General features: G+C 51.2%; 1 protein-coding gene across 2 annotated transcripts in view; it reads left to right on the top strand.

Annotated features, from left to right (window-relative positions):
- LOC122547734 (inositol-trisphosphate 3-kinase B-like) overlaps positions 1-6,735 on the top strand; it is a 46,225-nt gene extending 39,490 nt beyond the window's left edge. For both annotated transcript variants that reach the window (XM_087983728.1, XM_087983727.1), the window contains 2 exons: positions 275-346; positions 4,448-6,735. In XM_087983728.1, coding sequence (XP_087839854.1) covers positions 275-346; positions 4,448-4,708 — 333 coding nt within the window. In that variant the 3' untranslated portion in view covers positions 4,709-6,735. The remainder of the gene's footprint in view (positions 1-274; positions 347-4,447) is intronic.
- The last annotated feature ends 6,100 nt before the right edge of the window (positions 6,736-12,835 follow it).

Below are 12,835 nucleotides of genomic sequence, written 5' to 3'. Positions count from 1 at the left end.
GGACAGGGACAGCACGGGGTTAGATACAGAGTAACGCTCCCTCTACACTGTCCCCCATCAAACACTGCCCAGGACAGGGACAGCACGGGGTTAGATACAGAGTAAAGCTCTCTCTACACTGTCCCCCATCAAACTCTCCAGTCCTGTCCTATCCTTTATAAGTCTGCTCTCTGTGAGGTTAAGTGAGAGCCGTGGGCAGTTTTCCTGTCTAGAAATATGCTCACACCTAGGACGGTGTGTACCACATTCTCAACAATGTCTCTTGGTTTTTCAGAAAGCCTATGAAAATCGATTAAATGCCATCAAGGAGGCATTACTACAGTCTCCGTTTTTCAGATGTCATGAGGTAGGTTCCACGTTTGCTGTGAGGTCAGTACAAGGCGCGGGTTGCAGTCCCGCAAGGAGGAGTTAGGGTGGGATTCTATGTCTGAGCTCTCTCTGTGTTTGTCAGCTCCTGTTTCCTGGCTTCCCACACCCTGCTGTTTTCCCAAAGTTACCCCTTGATTAGTGAATAAAACCGAGCAATCAGAGTGTCCCTGGTGACATGCAAGAAGCCCATTGACACATAGCAAGCTCCCCGAAACTTCAATCCAACAGGAGGGAGTGGGAATGGGCTTGGGTCCATTGGGATTGTGTACAATGGGAGTGAATGGGAAGGGGTTTGGGTCCATTGGGATTGTGTACAATGGAAGTGAATGGGAAGGGGTTTGGGTCCATTGGGGATTGTGTACAATGGGAGTGAATGGGAATGGGCTTGGGTCCATTGGGATTGTGTACAATGGGAGTGAATGGGAAGGGGATTGGGTCCATTGGGATTGTGTACAATGGAAGTGAATGGGAAGGGGTTTGGGTCCATTGGGACTGTGTACAATGGGAGTGAATGGGAAGGGGTTTGGGTCCATTGGGACTGTGTACAATGGGAGTGAATGGGAAGGGGATTGGGTCCATTGGGATTGTGTACAATGGAAGTGAATGGGAAGGGGTTTGGGTCCATTGGGATTGTGTACAATGGGAGTGAATGGGAAGGGGATTAGGTCCATTGGGATTGTGTACAATGGGAGTGAATGGGAAGGGATTTGGGTCCATTGGGATTGTGTACAATGGGAGTGAATGGGAAGGGGATTAGGTCCATTGGGATTGTGTACAATGGGAGTGAATGGGAAGGGGATTAGGTCCATTGGGATTGTGTACAATGGGAGTGAATGGGAAGGGATTTGGGTCCATTGGGATTGTGTACAATAGGAATGAATGGGAAGGGGATTAGGTCCATTGGGATTGTGTACAATGGGAGTGAATGGGAAGGGGATTAGGTCCATTGGGATTGTGTACAATGGGAGTGAATGGGAAGGGGTTTGGGTCCATTGGGATTGTGTACAATGGGAGTGAATGGGAAGGGGTTTGGATCCATTGGGGATTGTGTACAGTGGGAGTGAATGGGAAGGGGTTTGGATCCATTGGGGATTGTGTACAATGGGAGTGAATGGGAAGGGGTTTGGGTCCATTGGGATTGTGTACAATGGGAGTGAATGAGAAGGGGTTTGGGTCCATTGGGATTGTGTACAATGGGAGTGAATGGGAAGGGGTTTGGATCCATTGGGACTGTGTACAATGGGAGTGAATGGGAAGGGGTTTGGATCCATTGGGATTGTGTACAATGGGAGTGAATGAGAAGAGATGTCACCCTCCTGATCCATGACAGGGAACATGTAAAATCACCACAGTCTTACCATACCATTGTGCTACTCCGTCACTGGAGACAGAGAGAGAGACAGAGAGAGAGAGAGATGAACGATTGGTGGTGGGTTTAACCTGAGGGTCTCCCTTGAGGGGAGAGGTTGAGAAAGATAGTCTTTCTTGGTAACCTCAGCTAGTTTAGCAACTGGTCCCATACTCACCCTGCGTCGCAAGCCAGCCGTCTGACCAACTGAGCTAAACTCTCAGTGGCGTTTCCGAAGGTTTGCTCTGTACAAATCGGCTGCAGTGCCTACAGCCCGGGGACAGGCCCTTCGGCCCTCCAAGCTTGTGCCAATCCAAACCCACTGTCTCAGCCCATCACCCAATTCCCAAGGATCTGTATCCCTCTGCTCCCCACCTACTCGTGCATCTGTCTACTCATGAACCTACCGTGCCTGCCTCTACCATCTCTGCTGGCAATTCGTTCCAAACGCCCACCACCCTGTGTGTGAAGGTACTTGCCGCGTGTATCCCCCTTAAACTTTTCACCTCTCACCCTGAAACCGTCACCTCTCACCCTGAAAACGTGACCTCTCGTTATTGAATCCTTCACCTTGGGGACAAAGCTTATCTCTATCCACCCGGTCTATACCCTTCATGATTTTGTTGACCACAATCATGTCCCCCCCTCAATCTCCTTTTTTCTAATGAAAACAATCTTAACCTACTCAACCTCTTTTCTTAGCTAGCACCTTCCATACCAGGCACCATCCTCATTAACCTTCTCTGCACCTTCTCCAAAGCATGCACACCCTTTTGGTAATGTGGCACCCAGAACTGTACACAGTATTCTAAATGCGGCCGAACCAAAGTCTTGTACAATTTTAACATGACCTGCCAGCTCTTATCTCAATACCCCGTCCAGTGAAGGCAAGCATACCATATGCCTTCTTGACCACTCTATCCACCTGTGCAGCAACCTTCAGGGTACAATGGACCTGAACTCCCAGATCTCTCTGCCCATCAACTTTGCCCAAGGCTCTTCCGTTTACAGTATACTTTGCTCTAGAATTAGACTTCCCAAAATGCATCACCTCACATTTGTCTGGATTGAACTCTGTCTGCCACATCTCCGCCCAACTCTCCAGTCTATCTATATTCTTTGACAGTATTCTTTGCTTTTCTGCTACTCCACCAACTTCATGTCATCTGCAAACTTCTTGATCAGACCACCAATGCCCTCTTCCAGATCGTTTATGTCTATCACAAACTACAGTGGCCCCAGCACTGACCCCTGTGGAACACCACTGGTCACCTTTCTCCATTTTGAGAAACTCCCTTCAACTACCACTCTGTCTCCTGTTGCTCAACCAGTTCTTTATCCACCTAGCTAGAACACCCTGCACGCCATGTGACTTCACTTTCTCTATTAGTTTACCGTGGGGAACCTTATCAAACGCCAGTAATCCCACACTGACTGCACCATCACTGGCTGCGATGCTGCAGAAAGACCAGATATCATGGAGGGAAGGAAATAGCCAAATCTTCGCTCCAGCCCTTGCCAAATCAGACGTGCTCCCCCGTGGTTATGAACCTAACTTGTTGCCTTCAGCCAGTACAAACAATCCTCCTGAAAGTTGGTGATCCGATAAGGTCTGACTGAATCTTTACAGTGTCCCTGTGCAGATCGATCCTTCATGGATTTTGAGGACTTATCCACTTAATGGTAAGGTCCTAGGGAATGTTGCTGAACAAAGAGACCTTGGAGTGCAGGTTCATAGCTCCTTGAAAGTGGAGTCGCAGGTTGATAGGATAGTGAAGAAGGCGTTTGGTATGCTTTCCTTTATTGGTCAGAGTATTGAGTACAGGAGTTGGGAGGTCATGTTGCGGCTGTACAGGACATTGGTTAGGCCACTGTTGGAATATTGCGTGCAATTCTGGTCTCCTTCCTGTCGGAAAGGTGTTGTGAAACTTGAAAGGGTTCAGAAAAGATTTACAAGGATGTTGCCGGGGTTGGAGGATTGAGCTACAGGGAGAGGCTGAACAGGCTGAGGCTGTTTTCCCTGGAGCGTCAGAGGCTGAGACCTTATAGAGGTTTACAAAATCATGAGGGGCATGGATAGAATAAATGGACAAAGTCTTTTCCCTGGGATGGGGGAGTCCAGAACTAGAGGGTATAGGTTTAGGGTGAGAGGGGAAAGATATAGAAGAGACCTAAGGGGCAACGTTTTCACACAGAGGGTAGTACGTGTATGGAATGAGCTGCCAGAGGAAGTGGTGGAGGCTGGTACAACGACAACATTTAAGAGGCATTTGGATGGGGATATAAATAGGAAGGGTTTGGAGGGATATGGGCCGGGTGCTGGCAGGTGGGTCTAGATTAGGTTGGGATATCTGGTCAGCATGGACGGGTTGGACCGAAGGGCCTGCTTCCGTGCTGTCCATCTCTATGACTCTATGGTCAGTATGGAGGGGTTGGGCCGAAGGGCCTGCTTCCGTGCTGTCCATCTCTATGACTCTATGGTCAGTATGGAGGGGTTGGGCCGAAGGGCCTGCTTCCGTGCTGTCCATCTCTATGACTCTATGGTCAGTATGGAGGGGTTGGGCCGAAGGGCCTGCTTCCGTGCAGGACATCTCTATGATGGTTCAGCAAGAGACAAAAATTGCGGACACTTTCCTCGAGCGGGCGAGCGGCTGCGTTGACCGCTCGCCCGCCCTCCCCCGCTCCGTCTTCAGTGCCCCCCCCTGACGCGTTGTTCCCTTCCTCCGGCAGTTCATCGGGAGCTCCTTGCTGTTCGTCCACGAGAAGAAGGGGAGTGTCAACGTCTGGATGATCGACTTTGGCAAGACGACCGTCCTGCCTGAGGGCCATACCCTGCAGCACGACCGGCCTTGGGAGGAGGGGAACCGCGAGGATGGTTACCTACTGGGGCTGGACAACCTCCTGGACATCTTCTCTGCCACCTTGGCCAAGCAAGAGAATGCGGCCGCACCAAGTGGCGAGGTCTCAGAGAGGCCACCTGTTCACCGGTAGGGGATTGGGGGAGGGAGGGAGGTAGGAAATACCACGTCTCTCGCCCGCGGGGTAGATGTTACGGGTGGAGGTGACTAGTTTGGTAGCGACTGGCGCATTGTCCGGTCGGGGTAATGAGGGGCTCCCTGAATCCACATCTTGGGCTAGACCTCTGCCCCTCATCCTTGGGGGGGCTCACCACTTAAATGCCCCGCGCCCCTTCAGTCAACGGTGCACCCCGTTCCCCTGACTGCATGATAACCCTCTCCCTGACGTGCCACATTGTACATATGGGTTAACCCCTTCACGCGCACACTGATTACAACACGCTCTGTACCCCACCTCCCCTCCCCCTACATCAAATACCCCCCCAGGACAGGGACAGCACGGGGTTAGATACAGAGTAAAGCTCCCTCTACACAGTCCCCATCAAACCCTTCCAGGACAGGGACAGCACGGGGTTAGAATACAGAGTAAAGCTCCCTCTACACTGTCCCCCAGGACAGGGACAGCACGGGGTTAGATACAGAGTAAAGCTCCCTCTGCACTGTCCCCCATCAAACACTCCCCAGGACAGGGACAGCACGGGGTTAGAATACAGAGTAAAGCTCCCTCTACACTGTCCCCCATCAAACCCTTCCAGGACAGGGACAGCACGAGTTTACATACAGAGTAAAGCTCACTCTACACTGTCCCCCAGGACAGGGACAGCACGGGGTTAGATACAGAGTAAAGCTTCCTCTACACTGTCCCCCAGGACAGGGACAGCACGGGGTTAGATACAGAGTAAAGCTCCCTCTACACTGTCCCCCATCAAACACTCCCCAGGACAGGGACAGCACGGGGTTAGATACAGAGTAAAGCTCCCTCTACACTGTCCCCCAGAACAGGGACAGCACAGGGGGTTAGATACAGAGTAAAGCTCCCTCTACACAGTCCCCCATCAAACCCTTCCAGGACAGGGACAGCACGGGTTTAGATACAGAGTAAAGCTCCCTCTACACTGTCCCCCAGGACAGGGACAGCACAGGGGGTTAGATACAGAGTAAAGCTCCCTTCATAATTGAATGTATGTGATCACACAGCAGTGAGTCTCCGTCCCAGAGCTGTTTAGTGAAGGGGGACGTTGCCCAGTGTTCAGTGGCCCTCTCCTGATAACGCACTACAGCCACACACTGGAGTACCCGACACGACTGCAGCGCACAAGGGCCAGGAATGTTTCTGCAGCAACGCGTTGTAAATTCGCTTCAGGCTTCCCGACAGCTTCCGAGGAATTATCCCACAGCGACAAATGTTTGTGTCGCCACGGATCTTAATCCAGGTCAAGGGGCTTCACACTTTGGCAAAGCGTTCATCCGAGAACTCGCGTTACAGAGAACCAGTCTGAAGTGTTAAGTTACCTGGAACAGGATACTTCCTCTGTTTCAGATCATCCCTTTGTATTCAGCACTTTTCAAATGATCAAGATTTATGTGGATTGGTAGGGGGTGGGAGGGCAAGTCAATTCTAATCCGTTTCAAAAAGGGGCTTCTTAAACCACAGAAAGTTTAAGGACCCCTACCCCTGTGCAAGGGCCAGCACCAGAGGTGATGGGCTGAGTGGCCACTGCCCTGTTGATGGCTCCGACCTGGACTTGAACTGTTTTACTGTTGAATGTTTGAATGTCTGTGTATTCCAGGACTTGATGATCTGGGTTTAAATTTCATGGCGACGGGAGTGTACACTCTGTGTGTGCATCTCCCATTTACTTTGTAGATAGATAGTACTTCCTTTCTTGTCAGAATTAAACAGACAGCATGCAGACTTGGCTGGAGCATGAATTCCTTCTCTCTCCTCATGAGAAACCTTCACAATTGTGCTGAGTGACAGTGAGAGGGAGCTGGATTAACATCAGTAGCGATACAGTCAGTAACACAGGGCGCTGGGAGGGAGAGGGGTTACTGAGTGACAGTGTGTGGGAGCTGGATTAACATCAATAGGGATACAGTCAGTGACACAGGGCGCTGGGAGGGAGAGGGGTTACTGAGTGACAGTGTGAGGGAGCTGGATTAACAACAGTAGAGATACAGTCAGTAACAGGGCGCTGGGGGGAGGGAGAGGGGTTACTGAGGGACAGTGTGAGGGAGCAGGATTAACATCAGTAGAGATACAGTCAGTAACACAGGGGCTGGGAGGGAGAGGAGTTAGTGAGTGACAGTGAGGGGGAACTGGATTAACATCAGTACAGTTAGTGACACGGTGCTGGGAGGGAGAGGGGTTACTGAGTGACAGTGTGAGGGAGCTGGATTAACAACAGCAGAGATACAGTCAGTAACAGGGCGCTGGGGGGAGGGAGAGGGGTTACTGAGGGACAGTGTGAGGGAGCTGGATTAACAACAGTAGAGATACAGTCAGTTACAGGGCGCTGGGGGGAGGGAGAGGGGTTACTGAGGGACAGTGTGAGGGAGCAGGATTAACATCAGTAGAGATACAGTCAGTAACACAGGGGCTGGGAGGGAGAGGAGTTAGTGAGTGACAGTGAGGGGGAACTGGATTAACATCAGTACAGTTAGTGACACGGTGCTGGGAGGGAGAGGGGTTACTGAGTGACAGTGTGAGGGAGCTGGATTAACAACAGTAGAGATACAGTCAGTAACAGGGCGCTGGGGGGAGGGAGAGGGGTTACTGAGGGACAGTGTGAGGGAGCAGGATTAACATCAGTAGAGATACAGTCAGTAACACAGGGCGCTGGGGGGGGGGAGGGGTTACTGAGTGACAGTGTGAGGGAGTTGGATTAACTTCAATAGAGATACAGGGGCTGGGAGGGAGAGGAGTTAGTGAGTGACAGTGAGGGGGAACTGGATTAACATCAGTACAGTCAGTGACACGGTGCTGGGAGGGAGAGGGGTTACTGAGTGACAGTGTGAGGGAGCTGGATTAACAACAGCAGAGATACAGTCAGTAACAGGGCTTTGGGGAGGGAGAGGGGTTACTGAGTGACAGTGTGAGGGAGCTGATTTAACATCAGTAGGGATACAGTCAGTTCCCACATTACATTCCATCTGGCTAGTGTCTTACCCACTCATTAACCTATTCTGGTGACTGGGTCCTCCTCAGCACTTGCCTTCCCGATTATATGTGTCACCCACAAACCTGGCTGTAGAGCATTCACTTTCTTCCTCCATGTCATCAATAACTAGTGTCAATAAGAGGGGCCCCAGCACTTGGTTCAGGTTGCAGAAGCTGAAAATGCTCCCTTTACCAGACCATCCATCCTCAGATATGAACACCCGACACTCCACACGATACTGAGGTAAAGTATTTATTCAACACCTTCGCCATGCTCTGTTTCCCCAGCCTCGTTTCGAAGGGGCCTGCTTCTATTTTGGCTTTTCCCTTCTGGTTTTCCAGATGATCCTTTCTGAGGTAGTTTACTCCACCCGCCTCTTTACGCATCATTAGATCCAAAACAGCTTGACCCCCGGTTGTTCGAGGAAACTGTCCCGAACACACTCGCTGTGTTTTCCAATTAAAGTCGCCCCTGATTAACGTGTTGCCTTAGATAGAAGCCTTTTTGAGTCGGGGTGGGTTTGGGAGGAAGGTGAGACATGACACCTGACCCTGGGACAGCTCAAGCCCGAAAAAGTTGGTTTGCAGGTGCAGCAGGTAAATAAGGCGGCAAATGGAGTATTGTCCTTCATTGTGAGAGGGACGGAGTTTAAAAAGCAGGGAGGTTCTGTTGCAGCTGGATAGTGTGCTGGTGAGGGCACATCTGGAGTAGCGTGTGTGCAGTTTTGGTCTCCTTACTTGAGAAAGGATGTACTGGCACTGGAGGGGGGGGGGTTGCAGGGGAGGTGCACTAGGTTGGTTCCGGAGTTGAGGGGGTTGGTTTATGAGGAAAGACTGAGTAGACCGGGATTATACTCATTAGAATCCAGAGGAGCGGTATTGGGAAAGTTTTATGGGAACACGTAAAATTTGGAAGGGGAAAAGCTAAGGTAGAAGAAGTTTCCGGTCACGGGTGAAACCAGAACGAGGGGATGTAGCCATTAAGCTATAGTCATAAGGAGGAGCAGATTTCAGAGTGAGCTGAGGAAGAACGTTTTCAGCTAGAGGGTCGGGAATCGGTGGAATGTCTAGTTGAGGCTATCTCGCATTTCTTTTGCAACAAAGACAGATGGATTGTTGAACAGCGAAGGAGTTAAGGATTAGGGAGAGCGGGCGGGATAAGTCGGGGCAGAGCCGGGTCGACAGGCCAGGTGAACCAGCTATTTCATTTGTGTCTCCTGCGCTGGCGTTCACAGTAGGCATCACAAACTCTGACGGCATTTGAAACCTGACACTGGGGAATCCTGGGACAAGACTAAACAGGTGGCGATGTGACTGAAACTCCACCACACTAAGCAGATCTCACGTGGTGTGGATCCGGCTGTCGTCTGCACTCGGTTTTTGAATGGGCAATGTGCACGCAGATTGTTCCACATCAGAACCCTACAATTAAGCCCAGCAGGCACTCCCCACTGCTCTCTGTTTCTCTGCAATATAAAGTCTATCAAATGTCACCCGCCTCCCCAGCCTGAAACATGTCCAACACACCCCTGCCATTTACCACTTGTAGATATTCAGTTCTCATGTTTCTGGAACAATACACACCACCCCTTTCTTTCTCACTCAGCTGGTCAACTGCAAGTCTCAGCACTGCACAGACATGACTGTGCACTTACTTCCCCCTCACCTCGGAGTCAGGTCACAGCTCAGAGACTTGGAGACGAGATAGCACTACACTGTCGGAGGGTCAGTGCTGAGGGAGTGCCGCACTGTCGGAGGGTCAGTGCTGAGGGAGTGCCGCACTGTCGGAGGGTCAGTGCTGAGGGAGTGCCGCACTGTCGGAGGGTCAGTGCTGAGGGAGTGCCGCACTGTCGGAGGGTCAGTGCTGAGGGAGTGCCGCACTGTCGGAGGGTCAGTGCTGAGGGAGCGCCGCACTGTCGGAGGGTCAGTGCTGAGGGAGCGCCGCACTGTCGGAGGGTCAGTGCTGAGGGAGCGCCGCACTGTCGGAGGGTCAGTGCTGAGGGAGCGCCGCACTGTCGGAGGGTCAGTGCTGAGGGAGCGCCGCACTGTCGGAGGGTCAGTGCTGAGGGAGCGCCGCACTGTCGGAGGGTCAGTGCTGAGGGAGCGCCGCACTGTCGGAGGGTCAGTGCTGAGGGAGCGCCGCACTGTCGGAGGGTCAGTGCTGAGGGAGCGCCGCACTGTCAGAGGGTCAGTGCTGAGGGAGCGCCGCACTCTCGGAGGGTCAGTGCTGAGGGAGCGCCGCACTGTCGGAGGGTCAGTGCTGAGGGAGCGCCGCACTGTCGGAGGGTCAGTGCTGAGGGAGCGCCGCACTGTCGGAGGGTCAGTGCTGAGGGAGCGCCGCACTGTCGGGGGGGTCAGTGCTGAGGGAGTGCCACACTGTTGGAAGATCAGTACTGAGGGAGTGCCGCACTGTCGGAGGGTCAGTACCAAAGGAGCACTGAACTGTCCCAGGACTGGTACTTAAAGTAAGACTCCAACTGTGACACGGTTAGGGTAAGGTGCTTTCAGATGAGACATTAAATAGAAGTTGTATCAGCGTGTTTAGCTGGGTGTAGAAGATTCACAGTCTCTACTGGAGGGAAAAGGGCCGGGAGCTCTCCACAGCATCAATACCTACCCTTCAGCAACATCACGAGAACATAAGCAAACACATGTTCACCATACGCTAACTGTGTGAGCTTGCTCTGCACAAACACAGTCAGATTAACTACCGTACAACAATGCATCACAGCACTTGGCTGGATGTGAAGTGTAGAGGTCAGCTTGAAGCTCTGAAATGATACAGATGGGTTGGTGCAGTGGACAGGAAAGTGATAGGTGCACAGTTCAACGCTGATAAGTGCGAGGTAGTGCAGTCAGGGAGGTCAAACACTGAAAGGGAATATCCAATAAGTGAGAAGATACTCAGAGGGGTAGAGGCAGCACGAGATATTGGTGTACGAGTGCGAGGTCTCTGAAAGTAGCAGTCCTGGTCAATAAAGTTGTAAAAAAGGCACATAGAATGGTCTCCCTCATTGGCAGAGGAACGGAATACAAAAATAGGGATATAGTGATGAAACTGTATAAGGGAGGTCCCAACTGGAACACTGTGCTCCAGCAATTCTGGTCACCATATTACAGGAAGGAAGGGACTGCTTTGGAGAGAGAAGGGGGGGGGGGGGTGAGTGAGTGGGAGAGACAGAGAGAGAGACAGAGAAAGTGGAAGCAAGGGGGGGGGGGGAAGCCAGTTTCCCTCTGGTAGAGAGTTCAAAAACCAGGGCTCTCAGTTTCAAGCTAACTGGCAGAAGGATGAGAGGGGACACAAGGTAAAACCTTTTCTTTTTTAAACAGAGTGGCTGATGGGTGCCTGGAATTCACTGCCTGAGCTGGCGTGGAGGTAGAGAGCCAAAACGGTTTTAAAAAGAGCCAGCATCTGCACGGCTCTGGGCTGTGCGCAGGAAGATGGGATTAGAAAGGGTATCTGGGTCGGCATGTACAAGATAGACCGAATGGCACCCTTCTGTGCTTTACTGTTTACACGGTAAAGTGCGTTGGGGTGTCCTGAGGGAGTGAAGGTGCTAAATGAATGAAAACTGCTGTTTTTAAAATAAAAGTCAGCGTCCTACTCAGGGACTGGGTTTAATCTAGCTACCATGTGTGGACCTTGGTAGCAAATCAGGAAGATGGGGGGGGGGGGCCTTGGTTGGAAAAGGGAAGGGGGGCGCGAGACAAAGGTGTGACAAAGACACAAATTGCTGGCGAAACTCAGCAGATCTGGAGGAAGAAAGCGGAATTCATGTTTTCGATTTCAGTGACTCTTCCTGTGACAAAATGCTCCAAAATCACAGGCACAGAGAAATGACCTCCCTTTGCCGAGGGATTCTAGAACAAACCAGGAGACGATGGAAGATTTGATCGCAGGAAAATCCGTGCCCCCCCCCCCAAACAGCAAAATACAATGCTTTTAAAATAAAGAATCGCACTTAAACATATTTTTATTATTATATAAGTTGCAGTTTTTTTTATATAATTTTTTTTACACAAGTGTATGAACACAGATTAACACATTATTAATTACACAGTTGGATTGGGGTGGGGCTGGTTCAGTCAGCAAGCACACATTTACACACGCACGCACACACACACACACACACACAGCGTGTCAACGGTGTGCAAGGGAACAGCGCAGACATCTCACACTCGCACCAGCATCTAATGTGCAGCCAGGGCAGATACGCGTCTCCGAAGAACGATATTTGACCCTCACACTCGACCCACCGCCACCCCCTTCCTGAAGGCACCAGCGCCCACCTCCCCACTGGGCTGCGGATCTCTGACACCTCGATCGCGCGCTGTGTCTTTCTGGGCGATCAGAGGAGTCGCGGGGGGCTGGGGACGGCAGGATATTGGCAGTAACTCAAGCCTCCCTCCCACCCGCCCCCAACCTCCACCACCATGTCATACGCACTTCTTGCCCCAGATCCAACAGCGGCGCCATCTCTGTTCAGGAGGAGGAGGTGCCGTGACATGTTTACATTGGAAATCCCCATTGTAGGTGAGGGAGAGGATCCGACAATGGGGGGGAAGGGCACGAAGGCGACTGTGAAAAACACTCAATTGTTTGGAATTGTTAGGCCCCATGACACGACGTTGAGCTTAGTGATTATTAATGGGTGAGTACTGTCACCAAAATTTAACCTGAAAAATTCTCTCATATACACATACTGCGTATGATAGATTCTTCTAATATCTCAAAGCCCCTTCCACACATGCATTGCAAATAATATCGCCAGGGAGAGAGGGACAAGCGAGTCTAACTCTTCCCAGCTACAAAATACTGCTCCATTCATGTAAAAACAATTAAAACAATCCAAATTCATGGGGTAATGGCTGACCGTTTTAAAATATATAGAAGTTTTAAAGCTATGTTAGCTCTGACAGCCTTCCTCAGCCCAACCTGCCCCTCCAATATGTGCACCGCATCAACCCCCCCCACGCCGCCAATCCTGTCATATATATTCTCTTTGAGATTCAGTCTTCACAACTTCAACAATGTGCATCTGTATAGCGCCTTGGACACGGAAAACATCTTCGAGGTGCTCCACATGATGTAAGTGGGAC

Source organism: Chiloscyllium plagiosum, unplaced genomic scaffold (assembly GCF_037043375.1).
Source record: "Chiloscyllium plagiosum isolate Xiang-an unplaced genomic scaffold, Cpla_swu_hap1 HiC_scaffold_46, whole genome shotgun sequence".
Classification (NCBI taxonomy): domain Eukaryota; kingdom Metazoa; phylum Chordata; class Chondrichthyes; order Orectolobiformes; family Hemiscylliidae; genus Chiloscyllium; species Chiloscyllium plagiosum.
The sequence above is the reverse complement of the archived record's forward strand: the minus strand, read 5'-3'. Positions and strand labels throughout refer to the sequence as shown.